Genomic DNA, 21,983 nt, shown 5'->3' on the forward strand with positions numbered 1-21,983 from the left:
GCCAGCCAGGCCAGCCAGGCCAGCCAGCCAGCCAGCCTGTGCCAGCCAGCCAGCTGTGCCAGCCAGCCAGCCAGCGAGCCAGCCAGCTGTGCTGTGCTGAAGCAAAGCAGCTGTGCTGTGCTGTGCTGTGCCAGCGTGCCAGCTGAAAGAAAGAAGAAAGCAGCAAAGGAAGCAAAGAAGAAGAAGAAGAAAGAAAGAAGCAGCCAGCAGAAAAACAGCCAGCTGTGCCAGCCAGCCAGCCAGCCAGCCAGCCAGCCAGCCAGCCAGCCAGCCAGCCAGCGGCCAGCCAGCCAGCAGCCAGCCAGCCAGCAGCCAGCCAGCCAGCCAGCCAGGCCAGCCAGGCCAGGCCAGCCAGCCAGGCCAGCCAGCCAGCTGAGCCAGCTGAGCTGAAAGCCAGGAAGAAGAAGAGAAGAAGAAGAAGAAAGGAAGAAGAAGAGGAGCGAAGAAGCAAGCAAAGAAGCAGCAGTTGAAGAAGCAAAGGAAGCAGGAAGAAAAGAAGAAGAAGGAAGAAGCAGGCAAGCAGCGAAGAAGAAAGAAGCGAAGCAGAAAGAAGCAGAAGCAAAGAAGAAGCAGCAAAGAAGCGAAGAAGAAGAAGAAGAAGAAGCAGAAGCAAAGGAAGGAAAGAAAGAAAGAAAGGAAGAAAGAAAGAAGAAGGCAGCTGTGCGTGCTGAGCCAGGCGAAGAAGAAGAAGAAGCAGCAAAGAAGGAAGAAGCAAGAAGCAAAGAAGCAAAGGAAGGAAGCAGCGAAAGGAAGAAGAAGCAGCCAGCGCGGCGAAGCCAGCCAGGAAGCAAAGAAAAGCTAGCAGTGCTAGCAAAGAAGCAGGAAGAAGGAAGCAAAGAAGAAAGAAGAAGCAGGAAAGAAGAAGCAGAAGAAGGAAGCAAAGCAGGAAGCAGCAGGTGCTGAAAGGAAGCAAGCAAAGAAGCGAAGCAGGAAGAAAGAAGAAGCAGCAAAGAAGAAGAAGCCAGCGAAGAAGCAGGCGAAGCAAAGAAGAAGAAGCAAAGAAGCAGCAAGCAAGCGGCAAAGAAAGAAGAAGAAAGAAGCAAAGAAGAAGAAGCAAAGCAAAGGAAGCAGCTGGCCAAGCAAAGCAGCGCTGAAGCAAAGAAACAAAGAAGAAGAAGAAGAAAGAAGAAGAAAGAAGAAAGAAGAAAGAAGCAGTAGCCAGCAAGCAAAGAAGAAAGAAGAAGAAGAAGAAGAAGAAAAGCAAGGCCAGTGAAGAAGAAGAAGAAGCTGAAGAAGAAGAAGAAGCAAAGAAGAAGCAAAGCAAAGAAGAAGCAGCAAAGAAGAAGAAGAAGAAGCAAAGAAGAAGCAGCGGAAGCAGCCAGCAGCAAAGAAGAAAGAAGAAGAAGCAGCTGAAGAAGCAGGGCGAGCGAAGAAGCGAGCGAAGAAGAAGCAGCTGAAGAAGCAAAGAAGCAGAAGCAGTGAAGAAAGAAGAAGAAGAAAGAAGTGAAGAAGTGAAAGAAGAAGAAAGAAGCAGTGAAGAAGAAGCAAAGAAGAAGAAGAAAGGCGGCAGAAGCCAGCCAGCCAGCCAGCCAGCCAGCCGGAGCCAGCCAGCCAGCCAGCCAGCCAGCCAGCCAGCCAGCCAGCCAGCCAGCCAGCCAGCCAGCGCTGCCAGCCAGCCAGCCAGAAAGGAAGAGCAGCCAGCGAGCCAGCCAGCCAGCCAGCCAGCCAGCCAGCCAGCCAGCCAGCCAGGGCAGCCAGCGAAAGCAGCCAGCCAGCCAGCCAGCCAGCTGAAACAGCCAGCCACAGCCAGCCAGCCAGCTGAGCCAGCCAGCCAGCCAGAGCCAGCCAGAAGCAGCTGAGTGAGCCAGGCCAGCCAGCGAGCCAGCCAGCCAGCCAGCTGTGCCAGCCAGCCAGCCAGCCAGCCAGCCAGCCAGCCAGCCAGCCAGCCAGCCAGCCAGCCAGCCAGCCAGCCAGCCAGCCAGGCTGCCAGCAGCAGCGCCAGCCAGCCAGCAGCCAGCCAGCGAGCCAGCCAGCGAAGCAGCGGCCAGAGCCAGCCAGCCAGCAGCCAGCCAGCCAGCCAGCCAGCCAGCCAGCCAGCCAGCCAGCCAGCCAGCCAGCCAGCCAGCCAGCCAGCCAGAGCCAGCCAGCCAGCCAGCCAGCCAGCCAGAGAAGCAGCAGCAAAGCAGCAAAGCAGCAAAGCAAAGCAGCAGAAGCAAAGAAGAAGCAAAGCAAAGCAAAGCAGCAGGCAGCAAAGGAAAGCAAAGGAAGCAAAGCAAAGCAGCAAAGCAAAGCAAAGCAAAGCAAAGAAGCAAAGGAAGAAGAAGAAAGAAAGAAAGAAAGGAAAGAAAGAAAGAAGAAGCAGAAAGAAGAAAGAAAGAAGCAAAAGAAAGAAGAAGAAGAAAGAAAGGAAGAAGCCAGCAGCCAGCCAGCCAGCGCCAGCCAGCAGCCAGCGAAGAAGAAGAAGAAAGCAGCACAGCAAAGCAAAGGAAAGCAAAGCGAAAGAAGAAGCAAAGGAAAGAAGCAAAGAAAGAAGCAAAGAAGAAGCAAAGAAAGAAGAAGCAGCAGCAAAGAAAGAAGAAGCAGCAAAGCAAAGAAGAAGCAGCAGGAAAGAAGCAGTGAAAGAAGAAAGAAGAAAGGAAAGCAGGAAAGAAAGAAAGAAAGAAGCAGAAGAAGCAAAGAAAGGAAAGAAGAAAGAAGCAGCTGAAAGAAACAGCCAGCCAGCCAGCGGCCAGGCGCGAAAGAAAGCAAAGCCAGCAAAGAAAGCAGGCCAGCCAGCCAGCGAAGCAGGCCAGCCAGCCAGCTGAGCCAGCGCGAGCCAGCCAGGCCAGCCAGCCAGCCAGCCAGCCAGGCCAGCCAGCCAGCCAGCAAGCCAGCCAGCCAGCAAAGAGCCAGCCAGCCAGCCAGCCAGCCAGCCAGCCAGCCAGCCAGCCAGCCAGCCAGCCAGCCAGCCAGCCAGCCAGCCAGCCAGGCCAGCCAGCCAGCCAGGCCAGCCAGCCAGCCAGCCAGCCAGCCAGCCAGCAAAGCAGGCCAGCCAGCCAGCCAGCCAGCCAGCCAGCCAGCCAGGCCAGCCAGCTGTGCCAGCCAGCCAGGCCAGCCAGCCAGCCAGCCAGGCCAGCCAGCTGAAAGAAAGCAGCGAAAGGAAAGCAAAGAAAGCAAAGCAAAGAAAGAAAGGAAAGAAGCAAAGCAGGAAAGGAAAGAAGAAGCAAAGAAAGAAAGCAAAGCAGTGAAAGCAGCGGCGAAGCAAAGCAAAGCAAAGCAGCAAGCTGAGCCAGCCAGCCAGCAGCCAGAAGCAGCGAGCCAGCCAGCCAGCCAGTGAAGAGCCAGCGAGCAGCCAGCCAGCAGCCAGCCAGCCAGCCAGCCAGCCAGCCAGCCAGCGAGCGCAGCCAGCCAGCCAGCCAGCCAGCCAGCCAGCCAGCCAGCCAGCCAGCAGGCAGCTGCCAGCAGCAGCCAGCTGCGAGCCAGCCAGCCAGCAGCCAGCCAGCCAGCAGCCAGCCAGGGCCAGCCAGCCAGCCAGCCAGCCAGCCAGCCAGCCAGCCAGCCAGCTGTGCCAGCCAGCCAGCCAGCCAGCCAGCCAGCCAGCCAGCCAGGCCAGCCAGCCAGGCCAGCCAGCCAGCCAGCCAGCCAGCCAGCCAGCCAGCCAGCCAGCCAGCCAGCCAGCGAGCCAGCCAGCCAGCCAGCCAGCCAGCCAGCCAGCCAGCCAGCCAGCCGAGCCAGCCAGCCAGCTGTGCTGTGCTGGTGCGTGCTGCCAGCGTGCCAGCCAGCTGTGCCAGCCAGCCAGCGTGCCAGCCAGCAGCCAGCCAGCCAGCCAGCCAGCCAGCCAGCCAGCTGAAACAGCCAGCGGTGCCAGCCAGCCAGCCAGCCAGCTGAGCCAGCCAGCCAGCCAGCGGTGCCAGCCAGCTGTGTGCCAGCCAGCCAGCCAGCCAGCCAGCTGAAACAGCCAGCCAGCTGTGCCAGCTCGGCAGCTGCGCTGTGCCAGCTGAGCCAGCTGTGCCGTGCCAGCCAGCGTGTGCCAGCTGCGTGCCAGCCAGCCAGCCTGCCAGCCAGCCGCCGCCGCAGCGCCGAGCCAGCCGTGCCAGCCAGCAGCCAGCGAGCCGAGCCAGCCAGCCAGCCAAAGAAAGCGCCAGCAGCCAGCAGCCAGCCAGCCAGCCAGCCAGCAGCCAGCCAGCAGCAGCTGGCCAGCTGTGCCAGCCAGCCAGCAGAAGCAGCAAGCCAGCCAGGAGCAAGCGCCAGCTGCCAGCGGCAGAGCTGCGCCAGCAGTGCTGTGCTGTGCCAGCCAGCTGAAACAGCTGCTGAGCCAGCTGTGCTGCGCAGAGCCGTGCCAGCTGCGCCGTGCCAGCCAGCACAGCCAGCCAGCCAGCCAGCCAGCCAGCCAGCGCCAGCGAAAGCAGCCAGCAGCAAGCAGCAGCCAGCCAGCCAGCCAGCCGCCAGCCAGCCAGCCAGCCCACCCCCAGCCAGCCAGCCAGCGACAGCAGCAGCAGCCAGCTGACAGCCAGCGAGCCAGCCAGCCAGCCAGCCAGCCAGCCAGCTGCTGCTGCCAGCCAGCCCCACGCTGCTGTGCCAGCCAGCCAGCCAGCTGCCAGCAGCTTGTGCCAGCCAGCCAGCCAGCCAGCTGCCAGCCAGCCAGCCAGCTGGCGTGCCAGCCAGCCAGCTGCCAGCAGCAGCAGCAGCCAGCGTGCCAGCCAGCCAGCCAGCTGCGCCAGCCTGCGCTCGTGCCGGTGCCAGCCTTGCCAGCCAGCCAGCCAGCCAGCCAGCCAGCTGTGCCAGCCAGCCAGGCCAGCAGGCGCCAGCCAGCCAGCCAGCCAGCGAGCCAGCTGTGCCAGCCAGCCAGCCGTGCCTGCTGTGCTGAGCCAGCTGTGCCAGCGAAGCAGCGAGCTGTGCCAGCCAGCCAGCCAGCAGCCAGCCAGCAGCTGTGCTGTGCCAGCGTGCCAGCCAGCTGAGCCAGCCAGCTGTGCCAGCAGCCAGCAGCTGTGCCAGCCAGCCAGCTGTGCCAGCCAGCCAGCACAGCCAGGCCAGCCAGCAGCGAAGCAGCTGCGCAAGAAGCACAGCCAGCTGAGCCAGCCAGCCAGCCAGCCAGCCAGCCAGCCAGCCAGCCAGCGAGCGAGCCAGCTGAGCGAGCCAGCGTGCCAGCCAGCCAGCCAGCCAGCTGTGCCAGCCAGCCAGCTGGCCAGCGTGCCAGCCAGCCAGCCAGCCAGCCAGCCAGCCAGCCAGCTGAGCCAGCCAGCCAGCCAGCCAGCCAGCCAGGCCACAGCGCAGCCAGGACAGCTGAGCCAGCCAGCCAGCCAGCTGAGCAGCAGCGAAGAAGAGCAGCCAGCCAGCGAGGCCGCAGCCAGCCAGCCACAGCCAGCCAGCGCCAGCCAGCCAGCCAGCCAGCCAGCCAGCAGCCAGCCAGCAGCGTGCCAGCCAGCCAGCCAGCCAGCCAGCCGTGCCAGCCAGCCAGCCAGCCAGCCAGCCAGCCAGCCAGCCAGCCAGCCAGCCAGCCAGCTGAAGCCAGCCAGCCAGCTGTGCCAGCTGTGCTGTGCCAGGCCAGCAACAGCCAGCCAGCCAGCAGCAGCAGCTGCCAGCCAGCCAGCCAGCGTGCCAGCCAGCCAGCCAGCCAGCTGCCAGTGCCAGCTGCGTGCCAGCCAGCTGTGCCAGCCAGCCAGCAGCAGCCAGCAGAGCCAGCCAGCAGAAGCAGCAGCAGCCAGCCAGCGCAGCAGCAGCAGCAAGCAGCCAGCAGCAGCGAAGCAGCGAAGCAGCTGAAGCAGCCAGCCAGCCAGCCAGCTAGCCAGCCAGCCAGCTAGCAGTGCGTGCTGAAGAAGCAGCTGAAGAAGAAGAAGAAGAAGCAGCTGCCAGCCAGCCAGCCAGCAGGCCAGCGAAGAAGCAAGGTGCCAGCCAGCAGCAGCAGCAGCAGCAGCCAAGCAGCGAAGCAGCGAAGAAGCAGCAGCTGTGCCAGCGAGCCAGCCAGCAAGAAGAAGAAGCCAGCTGAGCCACAGCCAGCCAGCCAAGCCAGCCAGCCGTGCCAGCCAGCCAGCCGCCAGCCAGCCAGCCAGCCAGCCAGCCAGCTGTGCCAGCCAGCCAGCCAGCCAGCCGTGCCAGCCAGCAGCCAGCCAGCTGGTGCCAGCCAAGCAGCAGCAGTGAAGCAGCCAAGCAGCAGCAGCAAGCAGCAGCTGCCAGCAGCGAAGAAGCAGCAGCCAGCAAGAAAGAGCTGCCAGCCAGCCAGCCAGCCAGCCAGCCAGCCAGCCAGCCAGCCAGCCAGCCAAGCCAGCCAGCCAGCCAGCCAGCCAGCCAGCCAGCCAGGCCAGCCAGCCAGCCAGCCAGCCAGCCAGCCAGCCAGCCAGCCAGCCAGCCAGCCAGCCAGCCAGCCAGCCAGCCAGCCAGCCAGCCAGCCAGCCAGCCAGCCAGCCAGCCAGCCAGCCAGGCCAGCCAGCCAGCCAGCCAGCCAGCCAGCCAGCCAGCGTGCGCCAGCGTGCGTGCCAGCGTGCCAGCTGTGCCAGCTGTGCCAGCTGTGCTGTGCGTGCTGGCGCTGTCTGTGCTGTGCTGTGCCAGCCAGCTGCTGTGCTGTGCCAGCTGTGCTGTGCTGAGCTGTGCCAGCGTGCCTGTGCCAGCCAGCCAGCCAGCCAGCCAGCAGCTGAGCCAGCTGTGCCAGCAGCCAGCAGCCAGCCAGCAGCTGAAGCAGCAGCAGCAGCAGCAGCAAGCAGCAAGCAGCCAGCCAGCAGCCAGCCAGCAAGCAGCGAAGAAGCAGCAGCCAGCCAGCTAGCCAGCCAGCCAGCTAAAGAAAAGCAGACAGCGAAGCAGCAAACAGCAGCACGAAGCAGCCAGCAAGCAAGCAGCAGCAGCTGCGCCAGCAAGCAGCTTAGCAAGCAGCCAGCCAGCCAGCCAGCCGTGCCAGCCAGCTGTGCTGTGCCAGCCAGCTGTGCTGTGCTGTGCCAAAGCCAGCCAGCCAGCCAGCTGGCCAGCCAGCCAGCCAGCTGTGCCAGAGAAAGCAGCCAGCCAGCCAGCCAGCCAGCTGGCCAGCGTGCCAGCGAGCCAGCGTGCCAGCCAGCGTGCGTGCCAGCCAGCCAGCCAGCCAGCCAGCTGTGCCAGCCAGCCAGCTGTGCCAGCCAGCCAGCGAAGCAGAAGCAGCGCAGCCAGCGAGCGAGCGTGCTGTGCCAGCCAGCTGTGCCAGCCAGCCAGCCAGCCAGCAGCAGCGCGTGCCAGCAGCAGCGAGCAGCCAGCCAGCCAGCCAGCAGCGAGCCAGCCAGCAGCTGAGCTGTGCCAGCCGTGCCAGCTGTGCCAGCTGTGCTGTGCTGTGCTGTGCTGTGCTGTGCCAGCTGTGCTGTGCTGTGCTGTGCTGTGCTGTGCTGTGCTGGTGCTGTGCTGTGCTGTGCTGTGCCAGCTGCCAGCGAAGAAGAAGCAGGCCAGCCAGCTGTGCCAGCCAGCCAGCCAGCCAGCAGCCAGCCAGCCAGCCAGCAAGCAGCCAGCCAGAGAAGCTAGCAGCAGTGTGCCAGCTGAAGCAGCCAGCTGCCAGCCAGCAGCAGCGCAGCCAGCGAGCGAGCAGCAGCGAGCCAGCCAGCCAGCCAGCTGAGCCAGCCAGCCAGCTGCCAGCCAGCCAGCCAGCCAGCCAGCCAGCCAGGCCAGCCAGCCAGCCAGCCAGCCAGCCAGCCAGCCAGCCAGCCAGCCAGCCAGCCAGCCGTGCCAGCCAGCCAGCCAGCCAGCCAGCCAGCCAGCCAGCCAGCCAGCTGAGCCAGCCAGCCAGCCAGCCAGCCAGCCAGGCCAGCCAGCTGAGCTGTGCCAGCCAGCTGAGCTGAGCCAGCTGAGCGCAGCCAGCCAGCCAGCCAGCTGTGCTGTGCCAGCCAGCTGTGCCAGGCCAGCCAGCTGTGCCAGCTGTGCCAGCTGAGTGTGCTGAGTGAAGAAGCAGCTGTGCTGGTTGTGCCAGCAGCCAGCCAGCCAGCGATGAGCCAGCCAGCCACAGCGAGTGTGCCAGCAGCTGGTGCCAGCCAGCCAGCTGTGCCAGCCAGCTGTGCTGTGTGCTGAGCTGTGCCAGCCAGGCCAGCCAGCCAGGCTGCGAGCCAGCCAGCCAGCCAGCCAGCCAGCCAGCCAGCCAGCCAGCCAGCCAGCCAGCCAGCCAGCCAGCCAGCCAGCCAGCCAGCCAGCCAGCCAGCCAGCCAGCCAGCCAGCCAGCTGTGCCAGCCAGCGAGCGTGCCAGCCAGCTGAGCTGTGCCAGCCAGCCAGCCAGCTGTGCCAGCCAGCCAGCCAGCGTGCCAGCTGCCGTGCCAGCTGTGCTGTGCCAGCCAGCTGCTGTGCCAGCCAGCCAGCCAGCTGTGCCAGCTGTGCCAGCAGCTGTGCTGTGCTGTGCCAGCTGTGCCAGCCAGCCAGCTGTGCTGGCTGTGCCAGCCAGCTGCCAGCGCCAGCTGTGCCAGCAAGCAGCAGCAGCAGCCAGCAGCAGCAGCCAGCCAGCTGTGCCAGCCAGCTAGCCAGCCATGTGCCAGCCAGCCAGCGAGCAGCAGCAGCAAGGCCAGCTGTGCCAGCTGTGTGCCAGCTAAGAAGAAGCAGCGAGCAGCCAGCAGCTGTGCCAGCCACGCCAGCTGTGCTGTGCCTGCTGTGCTGCTGCTGTGCCAGCGTGCCAGCCAGCTGTGCCAGCTGCTGCGTGCAGCGCGAGCGAGCTGTGCTGCGTGCGTGCGTGCGAGCGAAAAGCGGCAGCTGAGCCACAGCTGGAGCCAGCTGTAGTTGTTGTGCCAGCTGTTGTGCTGTGCCAGCCAAGAAGCAGCGAGCCAGCCAGCCAGCCAGCCAGCCAGCCAGCGAAGCAGCGAAGCAGCTAGCCAGCGAAGCAGCAGAAGCAGCAGCAGCGTGCCAGCCAGCTGTGCCAGCCAGCCAGCCAGCCAGCAAGCAGCAAGCAGCAAGCAGCGAAGAAGCAGCAAGCAGCAAGCCAGCCAGCCAGCCAGCCAGCCAGCCAGCCAGCTGTGCTGTGCTGTGCTGTGCCAGCCAGCTGTGCCAGCGGCCAGCTGTGCCAGCCAGCCAGCTGTGCCAGCTGGCCAGCTGTGCTGTGCCAGCTGTGCCAGCCAGCCAGAGCGAGCCAGCCAGCCAGCCAGCCAGCCAGCCAGAGTGTGCCAGCCAGCTGAGCCAGAGCGAGCCAGCCAGCCAGCCAGCAGCCAGCGAGCCAGCCAGCGCCAGCCAGCCAGCCAGCCAGCCAGCCAGCCAGCCAGCCAGCAGAGCAGCAAGCGCAGTGCCAGCAAGCCAGCTCAGCCAGGCCAGCAGCCAGCCAGCCAGCCAGCCAGCCAGCAGCAGCAGCCAGCGGCCAGCCAGAGCCAGCCAGCCAGCAGTGCCAGCCAGGTGCGCCAGCCAGCCAGCTTGTGCCAGCCAGCCAGCCAGCAGCAGCGAGCCAGCGAGCCAGCAGCGCCAGGAGCCAGCTGAAGTGAGCCAGCCAGCCAGCCAGCCAGCCAGCTGCCAGCGAGCCAGCACAGCCAGCCAGCTGTGCCAGCCAGCCAGCCAGCCAGCCAGCCAGCAGCGAGCCGTGCCAGCGAGCCAGCTGTGCCAGCCAGCAGCCAGCCAGCTGTGCTGTGCTGTGCCAGCTGTGCCAGCGAGCTGTGCTGTGCCAGCCAGCCAGCCAGCGCCAGCCAGCTGAGCCAGCCAGCAGCAGCTCGCGGGCCAGCTGTGCTGTGCCAGCTGTGCCAGCTGTGCTGTGCCAGCGAGCTGTGCTGTGCCAGCCAGCCAGCGAGGCAGCCAGCGAGCGAGCCAGCCAGCGTGCCAGCCAGCAGCCAGCCAGCCAGCCAGAGCTGAGCTGCGCCAGCAGCTGCCAGCCAGCTAGCTGAGCTGTGCCATGGCCAGCAGCTGCCAGCGAAGCAGCTGCAGCGTGCCAGCAGCCGCTGTGCTGTGCCTGCCAGCCAGCTGTGCCAGCAGCAGCTGTGCCAGCTGTGCCAGCCAGCAGTGCCAGCTTCTGTGCGTGCCAGCCAGCTGCTGTGCAACAGCAGCAGCAGCCAGCCAGCTGTGCCAGCGTGCCAGCCAGCGAGCCAGCAGCCAGCCAGCGAGCCGAGCCAGCAGGAAGCAGCAAGCAGCAGCGAAGAACCAGCTGGAGCCAGCCAGCAGCAAGCAGGCAGAAGCAGAAGCAGTGAAGCAAGAAGCAGCTGAGCGAGCCAGCCAGCTGTGCTGCTGTGCTGCCAGCAGCCAGCAGCCAGCAAAGCAGCAGCAGCGAAGCAGCAGCCAGCCAGCCAGCAGCCAGCCAGCCAGCAGCAGCAGCAGCCAGCCAGCCAGCCAGCCAGCCAGCAGCCAGCCAGCCAGCCAGCCAGCAGCCAGCCAGCCAGCCAGCCAGCCAGCCAGCAGCCAGCCAGCCAGCAGCGAGAGCAGCAGCAGCACAGCGAAGAAGCAGCCAGCAGCGAAGCAGCCAGCAGCGAAAAGAGCAGCAGCAGCCAGCCAGCCAGCCAGCCAGCCAGCCAGCCAGCCAGCCAGCCAGCCAGCCAGCCAGCCAGCCAGCCACAGCCAGCCAGCCAGCCAGCCAGCCAGCCAGCCAGCCAGCCAGCCAGCCAGCCAGCCAGCCAGCCAGCCAGCCAGCCAGCTGCCAGCTGCCAGCCAGCCAGCCAGCCAGCAGCCAGCGGCTGCCAGCCAGCCAGCCAGCCAGCCAGCCAGGCAGCAAGAGCAGCACAAGAAGAAGCAGCGAAGAAGAAGCAGAAGCAGGCCAGCCAGCTGTGCTGTGCTGTGCCAGCTGTGCCAGCAGCAGCCAGCTGTGCCAGCAGCGCAGCCAGCCAGCAGCTGTGCCAGCCAGCCAGCGAGCCAGCCAGCCAGCCAGCCAGCCAGCGAGCCAGCCAGCCAGCCAGCAAGAGCAGCCAGCCAGTGGGAGCAGGCCAGAGCCAGCCAGCCAGCCAGCCAGCCAGCCGAGCCAGCCAGCCAGCCAGCCAGCCAGCCAGCCAGCGTGCCAGCGTGCCAGCCAGCCAGCCAGCCAGCCAGCCAGCCAGCCAGCAGCGTGCCAGCCAGCGCAGCTGTGCCAGCCAGCCAGCCAGCAGTGCCAGCCAGCCAGCCAGCCAGCGGCGTGCTGAGCCAGCCAGCCAGCCAGCCAGGCCAGCCAGCCAGCGCCAGCCAGCCAGCCAGCCAGCGAGCCAGCTGTGCTGTGCTGTGCCAGCTGTGCTGTGCCAGCTGTGCCAGCGCAGAGCAGCTGTGCCAGCGAGCCAGCCAGCGTGCCAGCCAGCTGGAGCCAGCGAGCTGTGCAAGAAGAAGAAGCAGCGAAGCAGCGAAGCAGCAGCCAGCCAGCCAGCCAGCTGCCAGCCAGCCAGCCAGCCAGCCAGCGAGCCAGCCAGCCAGCGCCAGCCAGCAGCCAGCCAGCCAGCCAGCCAGCCAGCCAGCCAGCCAGCCAGCCAGCCAGCCAGAGCAGCCAGCCAGCGCAGCGAGCCAGCCAGCCAGGCCAGCCAGCCAGCACAGCCAGCGAGCCAGCCAGCGAGCCGGAGCCAGCCAGCCAGCCAGCCAGCCAGCCAGCCAGCCAGGCCAGCCAGCCAGGCCAGCCAGCCAGCCAGCCAGGCCAGCCAGCCAGCCAGCCAGCCAGCCAGCCAGCCAGCCAGCCAGCCAGCCAGGCGGCGGCAGCTGAGCCAGCCAGCCAGCCAGCCAGCGAAGCAGCTGAGCCAGTGTGCCAGCAGCCAGCCAGCTGAAGCAAAGCAGCTGAGCCAGCCAGCTGAGCCAGCCAGCCAGCCAGCCACCACAGCAGGCCAGGCGAAGAAGAAGCAGAAGAAGCAGCCAGCCAGCCAGCCAGCCAGCCAGCCAGCGAGCCAGCCAGCCAGCCAGGCCAGCAGCCAGCCAGCCTGCCAGCAGCTGTGCCAGCTGTGCCAGCCAGGCCAGCTAGCCAGCCAGCCAGCTGTGCCAGCCAGGCCAGCCAGAGCCAGCTGAAAGCAGCCAGCCAGCCAGCCAGCTGTGCCAGCCAGCCAGCAAAGCCAGCCAGCCAGCCAGCCAGCAAAGGCAGCCAGCCAGGCCAGCAAGCCAGCCAGCCAGCAAGCAGCCAGCCAGCCAGCCAGCCAGCTGGTGCCAGCGAGCCAGCAGCGCAGAAAGCAGCGAAAGCTGCCAGCAGCCAGCCAGCCGCCAGCAGAAAAGCAAGCCAGCAGAAGCAGCGAGCTGAGCAGAGCTGCAAGACAGCTGGATCAGCCGCCACGCCAGCCAGCAGATAGCCAGCCAGCCAGCCCCAAACAGAGAGAAGCAGCGAAGAAGCAGCTGCAGCTGTGCCAGCCAGCAGCCAGCCAGCCAGCAGCCAGCCAGCAGCAGCAGCCAGCGAAGAAGCAGCAGCAGCAGCCAGCAAGCAGCAAGCAGCCAGCCAGCAGCCAGCAAAGAAGCGAAGAAGCAGCCAAGCAGCAGCCAGCCAGCAAGCAGCAAGCAGCCAGCGAAGAAGCAGCGAAGCAGCGAAGAAGCAGCAAGCAGCAGCAGCCAGCAGAGACAGCCGCGCCAGCCAGCCAGCCAGCCAGCCAAAGCCAGCCAGCCAGCAGCCAGCGAGCTGTGCCAGCCAGCCAGCAGAAGAAGCAGCCAGCTGTGCCAGCTGTGCCAGCCTGCCAGCCAGCCAGCAGCTGGAAGCAAGCAGCCAGCTGTGCCAGCACTAGCAGGCCAGAAGCAGGCTGAAGAAGAAGCAGCAGCCAGCCAGCCAGCCAGCCAGCAGCCAGCGAAGAAGCAGCGCCAGCCGCCAGCCAGCCAGCTGTGCCAGCCAGCCAGCCAGCTGAAGCAGCCAGCCAGCCAGCCAGCTGAGCCAGCCAGCCAGCCAGCCAGCCAGCCAGCGTGCTGTGCCAGCTCTGCCAGCCAGCTGTGCCAGCCAGCCAGCCACAGCCAGCTGAGCTGTGCCAGCCAGCCAGCTGAGCAGCAGCAGCCAGCAGCTGCTGCCAGCAGCGTGCCAGCAGCAGCAGCAGCAGCAGCAGCAGCCAGCCAGCTGCCAGCTAGCCAGCCAGCAGCCAGCAGCGTGCCAGCAGCCAGCCAGCCAGCCAGCTGCCAGCAGCCAGCAGCAGCCAGCCAGCCAGCCAGCCAGCTACAGCAGCAGCAGCCAGCCAGCAGCAGCAGCAGCCAGCCAGCCAGCAGCAGCAGCCAGCCAGCCAGCTGAGCCAGCCAGCCAGCTGAAGCAGCGAGCCAGCCAGCCAGCGTGCCAGCCAGCCAGCCAGCCAGCGCTGCCAGCCAGCAGCAGCAGCAAGCAGCAGCAGCTGCCAGCAGCAGCAGCAGAGCTGCAGCCAAGCAGCAGCGAAGCAGCAGCCAGCCAGCGCCAGCCAGCCAGCCAGCAGCGAAGCAGCCAGCCAGCTGTGCCAGCCAGCTGTGCCAGCAGCTGTGCCAGCTGTGCTGTGCTGTGCCAGCCAGCTTGAGCTGTGCCAGCTGTGCCAGCCAGCCAGCAGCTGTGCTGAGCCAGCTGTGCCAGCCAGCCAGCGTGCCAGCCAGCTGTGCTGTGCTGTGCGTGCCAGCTGACAGCAGCTGAAGAAGCAGCGAAGCAGCCGAAGAAGCAGCTGCTGTGCCAGCAGAGCACAGCGATGCAGCACCAGCTGCAAACAGCGCTGTGCTGTGCCAGCGAGCCAGCTGGCCAGCTGTGCAAGCTGTGCCAGCCAGCGCAGCTGTGCCAGCGTGCCAGCAGCTGCTGGCCGTGCCAGCGAGCCAGCCGCTGTGCCAGCCAGCTGCCAGCTGTGCAGAAAAGCAGTTGTGCTGCCAGCAAGCAGTGAGAAAGTTGTGCAAGAAGCAGATGAGCAGCAGCCAGCCAGCCAGCCAGCCAGCCAGCAGCCAGCCAACCACACCAACCAGCCAGCAGCGAGCCAGCCAGCCAGCCAGCCAGCCAGCCAGCCAGCCAGCCAGCCAGCGCCAGCCAGCCAGCCAGCCAGGCCAGCCAGCCAGCCAGCCTGCCAGCCAGCCAGCCGTGCCAGCCAGCCAGCTGTGCCAGCACAGCCAGGCTCAGCCAGCCAGGCCAGCCAGCCAGCCAGCCAGGCCAGCCAGCCAGCCAAGCCAGCCTGTGCCAGCCAGCCAGCCAGCCAGCCAGCCAGCCAGCCAGCCAGCCAGCCAGCCAGCAGGCAAGCCAGCCAGCCAGCCAGCCAGCGTGCCAGCCAGCCAGCCAGCCAGCCAGCCAGCCAGCCAGCCAGCTGTGCCGTGCGACAGCTGTGCGTGCTGTGCCAGCAGCCAGCTGTGCTGTGCCAGCTGTGCAGCTGTGCACAGCTCCAGCTGTGCTGAGCCGTGCCAAAGAACAGTGCAAGAAGCAGCGCCAGCCAGCTGTGCTACAGCTAGCCAGCCAGCACAGCCAGCAGCGCCGTGCCAGCCAGCCCAGCCAGCCAGCCAGCCAGCCAGCCAGCCAGCCAGCCAGCCAGCGTGCCAGCCAGCCAGCCAGCCAGCCAGCCAGCCAGCGCGAGCCAGCCAGCCAGCCAGCCAGCCAGCTGAGCCAGCCAGCCGTGCCAGCTGAGCCAGCCAGGCTGTGCCAGCCAGCTGTGCCAGCAGCCAGCTGTGCCAGCGCTGCCAGCAGCTGAGCCAGCCAGCCAGCCAGCAGGCGTCTTGCCAGCCAGCCAGCCAGCTGAAGAAGAGAGGGCAGCCAGCGAAGCAGCCAGCAGCTGAGCAGAGCCAGCAGAGCCAGCCAGCGAAGACCAGCAAAAAGACAAAGCAGCCAGCAGCTGTGCCAGCGCCAGCAAGCCAGCCAGCCAGCAGCCAGCAAAGCCAGCCAGCAAAGCCAGCCAGCCAGCAAGCAAAGCAGCCAGCCAAAGAAGACAGAAGAGCAGCAAGCAGCAGAAGCAAGCAAGAAGAAGAAGCAGCGAAGCAGAAGCAGCAGCTGAAGAAGCAGAAAGCAGAGCAAGAAGAAGCAAGAAGAAGCAGAAGAAGAAGAAGCAGAAGAAGCAGCGAAGAAGAAGCAGAAGAGCAAAGAAGAGCTAAGGAGCAGGGAGCAAGAAGCAGCAGAGCAAGCTGAAGAAGGCAGAAAGCAAAGCAAGGCAAGCAAAGCAACAAGCAAGGAAAGAAAGAAAGCAGCTGAAGCAGCCAGCAGCCAGCCAGCCAGCCAGCCAGCCAGCCGTGCCAGCCAGCCAGCCAGCCAGCCAGCCAGCCAGCCAGCCAGCCAGCCAGCAGCCAGCCAGCCAGCCAGCCAGCCAGCCAGCCAGCCAGACAGCCTGCCAGCCAGCAGCCAGCCAGCTGAAACAGCCAGCCGCCAGCCAGCCAGCCAGCCAGCCAGCCAGCCAGCCAGCCAGCGAGCTGCCAGCAGCAGCAGCCAGCAGCCAGCCAGCCACAGCCAGCCAGCCAGCCTGCCAGCCAGCAGCCAGCGAAGAACAGAACAGCTGAAGCCAGAGCAAGCCAGCCAGCAAAGCAGCGAAGAAGCAGCGAAGCAGCCAGCCAGCCAGCTAAAGCCAGCCAGCCAGCCAGCCAGCCAGCCAGCCAGCCAGCCAAAGCCAGCTGCAGCCAGCAGCTGCGTGCGCGTGCCAGCGCCACGAGAAGCCAAAACTGCCAGCCAGCAGCCAGAGCCAGCAGCTGGCAGCCAGCGCCAGCAGCAGCTGCCAGCAGCAGCAGCAGCAGCCAGCAGCAGCCAGCTGCCAGCCAGCCAGCAGCAGCAGCCAGCAAGCAGCAGCAGCAGCTGCAGCAGCAGCCAGCAGCAGCAGCAGCAGCAGCCAGCAGCCAGCCAGCCAGCCAAGAAGAAGACCAGCCAGCCAGCCAACCAGCCAGCCAGCCAGCCAGCCAGCCAGCCAGCCAGCCAGCCAGCCAGCCAGCCAGCCAGCCAGCCAGCCAGCCAGCCAGCCAGCCAGCCAGCCAGCCAGCCAGCCAGCCAGCCAGCCAGCCACAGCCAGCCAGCCAGCCAGCCAGCCAGCCAGCCAGCCAGCCAGCCAGCCAGCCAGCCAGCCAGCCAGCCAGCCAGCCAGCCAGCCAGCCAGCCAGCCAGCCAGCCAGCAGCCAGCCAGCCAGCCAGCCAGCCAGAAGAAGAAGCAGCGAAGCAGTGAGGCCGAAGCCAGCAGCCAGGCAGCCAGCCAGCCAGCCAGCCAGCCAGCCAGCCAGCCTGTGCCAGCCAGCCAGCCAGCCAGCTGCCAGCCAGCCAGCCAGCCAGCCAGCCAGCAGCCAGCCAGCCAGCCAGCCAGCCAGCCAGCCAGCAGCAGCAGCAGCAGCCAGCCAGCAGCAGCAGCAGCTGCCAGCAGCAGCCAGCAGCTGAGCCAGCAGCCAGCCAGCCAGCCAGCCAGCCAGCAGCCAGCAGCCAGCCAGCAGCCAGCCAGCCAGCCAGCCAGCTAGCCAGCCAGCCAGCCAGCCAGCAGCCAGCCAGCCAGCCAGCCAGCCAGCAGCAGCCAGCCGTGCAGCCAGCAGCCAGCCAGCAGGCCAGCAGCGCACAGCCAGCCAGCGCCAGCCAGCCAGCCAGCCAGCCAGCCAGCCAGCCAGCCAGCCAGCCACGCCAGCTGTGCCAGCCAGCCAGCCAGCGCAGCCAGCCAGCCAGCCAGCCAGCCAGCCAGCCAGCCAGCCACAGCCACCAGCCAAGCGCGCCGAGCCAGCCAGCCAGCGTGTGCCGAGCCAGCCAGCCAGCCAGCCAGCCACAGCCAGTGCCGTGCGCTGTGCTGGCCAGCTGAGCCAAAGAAGCAGCAGCAGCGAGCCAGCAGTGCCAGCACGCAGAGCCAGCAAAGCAGCCAGCCAGCCAGCAACAGCCAGCAAAGCAGCAGCCAGCGAGCCAGCAGCCAGCCAGCCAGCCAGCCAGCCAGCCAGCCAGCCAGCCAGCCAGCCAGCCAGCCAGCCAGCCAGCCAGCCAGCCAGCCAGCCAGCCAGCCAGCCAGCCAGTGCCAGCCAGCCAGCCAGCCAGCCAGCCAGCCAGCCAGCCAGCCCGCCAGCAGCCAGCTAGCTGTGCCAGCTGGTGCTGTGCCAGCTGTGCCCTGTGCAGCGTGCAGGCTCTGTTCTGTGCCTGCTGGCCAGCAAAAACAAAGCAGGCCAGCAGCAGCGAGCCAGCTGTGCCAGCCAGCAAAGCAGCTAAAGCCAGCTGTGCCAGCCAGCAGTTGTGCCAGCGATGTGCCAGCCAGCAGAAGCCAGCCAGCCAGAGTGCCAGCAGCCAGGTCCCACAACAGCAGCTGAGCCAGCCAGCCAGCCAGCCAGCCAGCCAGCAGCAGCCAGCCACAGCCAGCCAGCCCAGCCAGCCAGCCAGCCAGCAGCAAGCAGCAGCAGCCAGCCAGCAGAGCAGCAGCGAAGCAGCCAGCAGCCAGCAGCAGCCAGCAGCGCCAGCAGCAGCAGCAGCAGCAGCAGAAGCAGCCAGCAGCAGCACAGCCAGCCAGCCAGCAGCCAGCCAGCAGCCAGCCAGCAGCCAGCCAGCCAGCCAGCCAGCCAGCAGCCAACCAGCAGCAGCAGCCAGCAGCAGCAAGCAGCTAAAGAAGCAGCAAGCAGCCAGCGCCAGCCAGCCAGCGCCAGCAGCCAGCCAGCCAGCAGCCAGCCAGCCAGCCAGCCAGCCAGCCAGCCAGCCCCACCAGCGCCAGCCAGCCAGCCAGCCAGAGCAGCCAGCCAGCCAGCCAGCACAGCCAGCCAGCCAGCCAGCCAGCCATGGCCAGCCAGCCAGCAGAGCCAGCCAGCCAGCCAGCCAGCCAGCCAGCCAGCCAGCGAGCCAGCCAGCCAGCCAGCTGAGCCAGAACCAGCCAGCGAGCAGCGCCAGCTAAGCAGCCAGCCCAGCCAGCTGTGCCAGCTGTGCCAGCTGTGCCAGCCAAGCAGCAGCCAGCCAGCCAGCCAGCCAGCGCGCCAGCAGCCAGCAGCAGCGCCAGCCAGCCAGCAGCTGCCAGCAGCAGCCAGCAGCAGCCAGCAGCCAGCCAGCCAGCCAGCCAGCCAGCACAGCCAGCCAGCCAGCCAGCCAGCTGCCAGCCAGCCAGCCAGCAGCCAGCCAGCTGAGCCAGCCAGCCAGCCAGCGAAGCAGCCAGCCAGCCAGCGCCAGCCAGCGAGCTGCCAGCCAGCCAGCCAGCCAGCTGCCAGCCAGCAGCAGCCAGCCAGCCAGCCAGCCAGCCAGCCAGCCAGCCAGCCAGCCAGCAAGAAGCAGCAAGCAGCCAGCCAGCCAGCCAGCCAGCGTGCCAGCCAGCCAGCCAGCAGTGAGCCAGCCAGCTGAGCAGCCAGCCAGCAGCCAGCCAGCCAGCCAGCCAGCCAGCTGAGCCAGCCAGCAGCCAGCCAGCTGTGCGCCAGCCAGCCAGCGTTGGGCCAGCCAGCGAGCCAGCAGCAGCAGCTGTGCCAGCTAGCTGTGCCAGCAGCTGTGCTGTGCTGTGCCAGCAGCCAGCTGTGCCAGCAGCCAGCCAGCCAGCAGCAGCAGCGAAGCAGCCAGCCAGCACAGCCAGCTGAGCCAGCAACAGCTAGCAGCCAGCGCAGCCAGCCGACAGCCAGCCAGCGTGCAGCAGAAGCCAGCAAGCAGCACAGCAGCGAAGCAGCCAGAGAGCAGCAAGCCAGCCAGCCAGAACGAAGAACAGCCAGCCAGCCAGCAAGCAACAGCAGCAGCAGCAGCCAGCAGCAAGCAGCAGCAGCGCCAGCAGCAGCAGCAGCAGCCAGCAGCCAGCCAGCCAGCCAGCCAGCCAGCCAGCTGCCAGCCAGCCAGCCAGCAGCAGCAAGCAGCAGCAGCAGCAGCAGCAGCCAGCCAGCAGCCAGCAGCAGCCAGCAGCCAGCCAGCAGCCAGCCAGAGCCAGCCAGCGAAGCAGCCAGCCAGCCACAGCAGCCAGCCAGCCAGCCAGCCAGCCAGCCAGCCAGCCAGCTGTGCCAGGCCAGCCAGCCAGCCAGCAAGCCAGCCAGGCCAGCCAGCAAAGAGCGAAGGCGAAGCAGCGAAGCAGAGCCAGCCAGCCAGCCAGCCAAGCCGAGCCAGCCAGCCAACCAGCCAGCCAGCCAGCCCAGAGCCAGCTGAGCGCAGCCAGCAGGCGTGCTGGCTGCTGAGCCACAGCCAGCTGAGCCAGCCAGCCAGCTGAGCCAGCCAGCAGAAGCGAAGAAGCAGGGCAAGAAGAAGCAGCGAGCCAGCCAGCCAGCCAGCCAGCCAAGCCAGCCAGCTGTGCTGTGCTGTGCCAGCTGAGCCAGCCAGCAGTGCCAGCCAGCAAGCCAGCCAGCCAGCCAGCCAGCCAGCCAGCCAGCCAGCCGAGCCAGCCAGCCAGCCAGCCAGCCAGCCAGCCAGCCAGCCAGCCAGCCAGCCAGCCAGCCAGCTGAAACAGCCAGCCAGCTGAGCCAGGCCAGCGGCCAGCCAGCCAGCTGAGCCAGCCAGCCAGAAAGAAGCAAACAGCCAGCCAGCCACAGCCAGCCAGCCAGCCAGCCAGCAGTGCCAGCCAGCTGCTGAAAGAAGACAGCAAGAGCCAGATGCCAGCCAGCCAGCCAGCCAGCCAGCCAGCCAGCCAGCCAGCCAGCAGCCAGCAAATTGCGCCAGCCAGCCAGCCAGCCAGCCAGCCAGCCAGCCAGCCAGCCAGCCAGCACAGCCAGCCAGCAGCCAGCCAGCCAGCCAGCTTGCCAGCCAGCCAGCCAGCCAGCTGAAGCACACAGCCAGCAGCAGCCAGCCAGCAGCAGCAGCCAGCCAGCAGCCAGCCAGCCAGCCAGCCAGCCAGCAGCCAGCCAGCCAGCCAGCCAGCCAGCTGTGCCAGCCAGCAGCAGCAGCAGCAGCCAGCCAGCCAGCAGCCAGCCAGCCAGCCAGCTGCCAGCCAGCCAGCACAGCGCCAGCCAGCCAGCCAGCCAGCCAGCAAGCAGCAGCGAAGCAGCAGCCAGCCAGAAGCAGCAGCCAGCCAGCACAGCAAGAGCAGGGCCAGCCAGCCAGCCAGCCAGCCAGCCAGCCAGCCAGCCAGCCAGCACAGCAGCAGCCAGCCAGCCAGCCAGCCAGCCAGCCAGCCAAGAAGAAGAAGAACCAGCCAAGCAGCCAGCGAGCCAGCCAGCCAGCCAGCCAGCCAGCCAGCAGCCAGCCAGCCAGAGAAGCAGCGCCAGCAGCAGCGAAGCAGCCAGCCAAGCAGCACAGCCAGCCAGCCAGCAGCACCAGCCAGCAGCCAGCCAGCCAAGCCAGCCAGCCAGCCACCAGCCAGCCAGCGCAGCACAGCCAACCAGCCAACCAGCCAGCCAGCCAGCCGCCAGCCAGCCAGCCAGCTGTGCTGAGCAGCTGAGCCAGGCCAGCCAGCCAGCCAGCCAGCCAGCAGCAGCGCAGCCAGCCAGCCAGCGCCAGCCAGCCAGCCAGCTGGCCAGCCAGCCAGCCAGCCAGCCAGCCAGCCAGCCAGCAGAGCCAGCCAGCCAGCCAGCCAGCCAGGCCAGCCAGCCAGCCAGCCAGCCAGCCAGCCAGCCAGCCAGCCAGCCAGCCAGCGAGCCAGCCAGCCAGCCAGCCAGCCAGGCCAGCCAGCCAGCCAGCCAGCCAGCCACAGCTGAGCCAGCCAGCAGCCAGCAGCAGCAGCAGCAGCCAGCCAGCAGCACAGCGAAGCAGCAGCGAAGCAGCCAGCACAGCAGCAAAGCAGCAGCAAGCCAGCCAGCGGCCAGCCAGCTGTTGAGCCAGCCAGCCAGCCAGCCAGCCAGCCAGCGCCAGCCAGCCAGCCAGCCAGCCAGCCAGCCAGGCAACAGCCAGCCACAGCCAGCCAGCCAGCCAGCCAGCCAGCGAGCCAGCAGCGCCAGCCAGCCAGCCAGCTGAGCCAGCTGAGCCAGGCTCAGCCAGCCTGGCCAGCCGCCAGCAGCTGTGCAGTGCCAGCGAGCGAAGAGCTGAGCCAGCGAGCCAGCCAGCTCAGCAGCCAGAGCCAGCAGAGCCAGCAGCCAGCCAGCCAGCCAGCCAGCCAGAGCCAGCGCAGCCAGCCAGCAGCTGTGCTGAGCGCCAGCCAGCTGTGCCAGCCAGCCAGCCAGCCAGCCAGCTGGTGCCAGCCACAGCCAGCCAGCCAGCCAGCCAGCCAGCCAGCCAGCCAGCCAGCCAGCCAGCCAGCCAGCCAGCCAGCCAGCCAGCCAGCCAGCCAGCTGAGCCAGCCAGCCAGCCAGCCAGCTGCCTGCTCAGCCAGCTGTGCCAGCTTGCAGAGCCAGCCTGAGCAAAGCAGCAGCCAGCCAGCCAGCCAGCCAGCCAGCGCAGCAGCCAGCAGCAGGCCAGCACTGCCAGCAGCGCCAGCCAGCCAGCCAGCAGCTTGTGCCAGCCAGCCAGCCAGCCAGGCCAGCCAGCCAGGCCAGGCCAGCCGCAGGCCAGGCCAGCTGCCAGCCAGCCTAGCCAGCCAGCCAGCCAGCCAGGCCAGGCCAGCCAGCCAGGCCAGCCAGGCCAGCCAGCCAGCCAGCCAGGCCAGCCTGCCAGCCAGGCCAGGCCAGTGCCAGCCAGGCCAGCCTGCCAGCCAGGCTAGCCAGCCAGGCTGCCAGGCTCAGCCAGGCTCGAAGCCAGCCTGTGCCAGGCCAGCCAGCCAGGCCAGCCAGCCAGGCCAGGCCAGGCCAGGCTAACAGGTTGCCAGCCTGCGCCAGCCAGGCCAGCCACGCCAGCCAAAAGCCAGGCCAGCCAGCCCAGGCCAGGCTGAAAACAGGCCACCAGGCCAGCCTCGCCAGCCAGCCAGGTGCCAGCCATCGCCAGCCAGGCCAGGCGAACAAGCCAGGCCACTTGAAAGGTGCCAGCCGAAACAGCCAGCCAGCCTACCAGAAAAACAGCCTGTGCCAGGCCAGCCAGCCTCAGGCCAGCCACGCCAGCCTCCGCCAGCCTGCGCTTCAGCCTAGCCAGCCAGCCTCGCCAGCCGCCAGGCCAGGCCGCCAGCCAGGTTGAGCCAGCCATGCCAGCCAGCCAGCCAGGCCAGGTTGGTTGCGCTGCGTTGTAAGCCAGGTAACAGCCAGGCCAGCCAACAGGCGCAGGCCAGGCCAGCCAGGCCAGGCCAGGCCAGCCAGCCAGGCCAGCCAGCCAGGGGTTGCGTCAGGTCAGGCCAGGCCAGGCCAGGCCAGGCCAGGCTGTGGCCCAGGCTAGCTAGCTAGCAGTAGCCAGGCCAGGCCAGCCAGCTAGGCCAGGCTAGCAGGCCAGGCTAGGCCAGGCTAGCAGGCCAGGAACCAGGCCAGGCAGGTAAGAAAGGCAGGCTGAAAGGCCAGAGCCAGGCCAGGCCAGGCCAGGCCAGCCAGGCCAGGCCAGGCTAGCCAGGCCAGCCAGCCAGGCTAGGCCAGCCAGCCAGCCAGGCCAGGCTAGCCAGGCCAGGCCAGGCTAAAAATAGGCTAGGCTAGAAAAGCCAGGCCAGCCAGGCCAGGCCAGGCCAGGCCAG

The 21,983-nt window shown here is 67.4% G+C and overlaps 2 protein-coding genes and 1 pseudogene across 2 annotated transcripts; all 3 read left to right on the forward strand.

The window, feature by feature from the left end:
* Nucleotides 1-487: 487 nt before the first annotated feature.
* Nucleotides 488-5,940, forward strand: LOC121870440 (vicilin-like seed storage protein At2g18540; the record flags this gene model as incomplete). The annotated part of the gene is made up of 4 exons (XM_042372262.1): nucleotides 488-787; nucleotides 1,215-1,362; nucleotides 3,039-3,185; nucleotides 5,819-5,940. Coding segments are annotated over 4 exons (717 nt in total), but the record flags the coding sequence as incomplete, so codon positions are not given.
* Nucleotides 5,941-9,715: 3,775 nt separating this feature from the next.
* Nucleotides 9,716-16,890, forward strand: LOC121870441 (annotated as a pseudogene).
* Nucleotides 16,891-18,296: 1,406 nt separating this feature from the next.
* On the forward strand, nucleotides 18,297-20,271 carry LOC121870442 (putative uncharacterized protein DDB_G0294196; the record flags this gene model as incomplete). The annotated part of the gene is made up of 2 exons (XM_042372264.1): nucleotides 18,297-18,356; nucleotides 20,108-20,271. Coding segments are annotated over 2 exons (224 nt in total), but the record flags the coding sequence as incomplete, so codon positions are not given.
* Nucleotides 20,272-21,983: the final 1,712 nt, after the last annotated feature.

This window comes from Homarus americanus, unplaced genomic scaffold (genome assembly GCF_018991925.1).
Source record: "Homarus americanus isolate GMGI-L3 unplaced genomic scaffold, GMGI_Hamer_2.0 scaffold47132, whole genome shotgun sequence".
Classification (NCBI taxonomy): Eukaryota; Metazoa; Arthropoda; class Malacostraca; order Decapoda; family Nephropidae; genus Homarus; species Homarus americanus.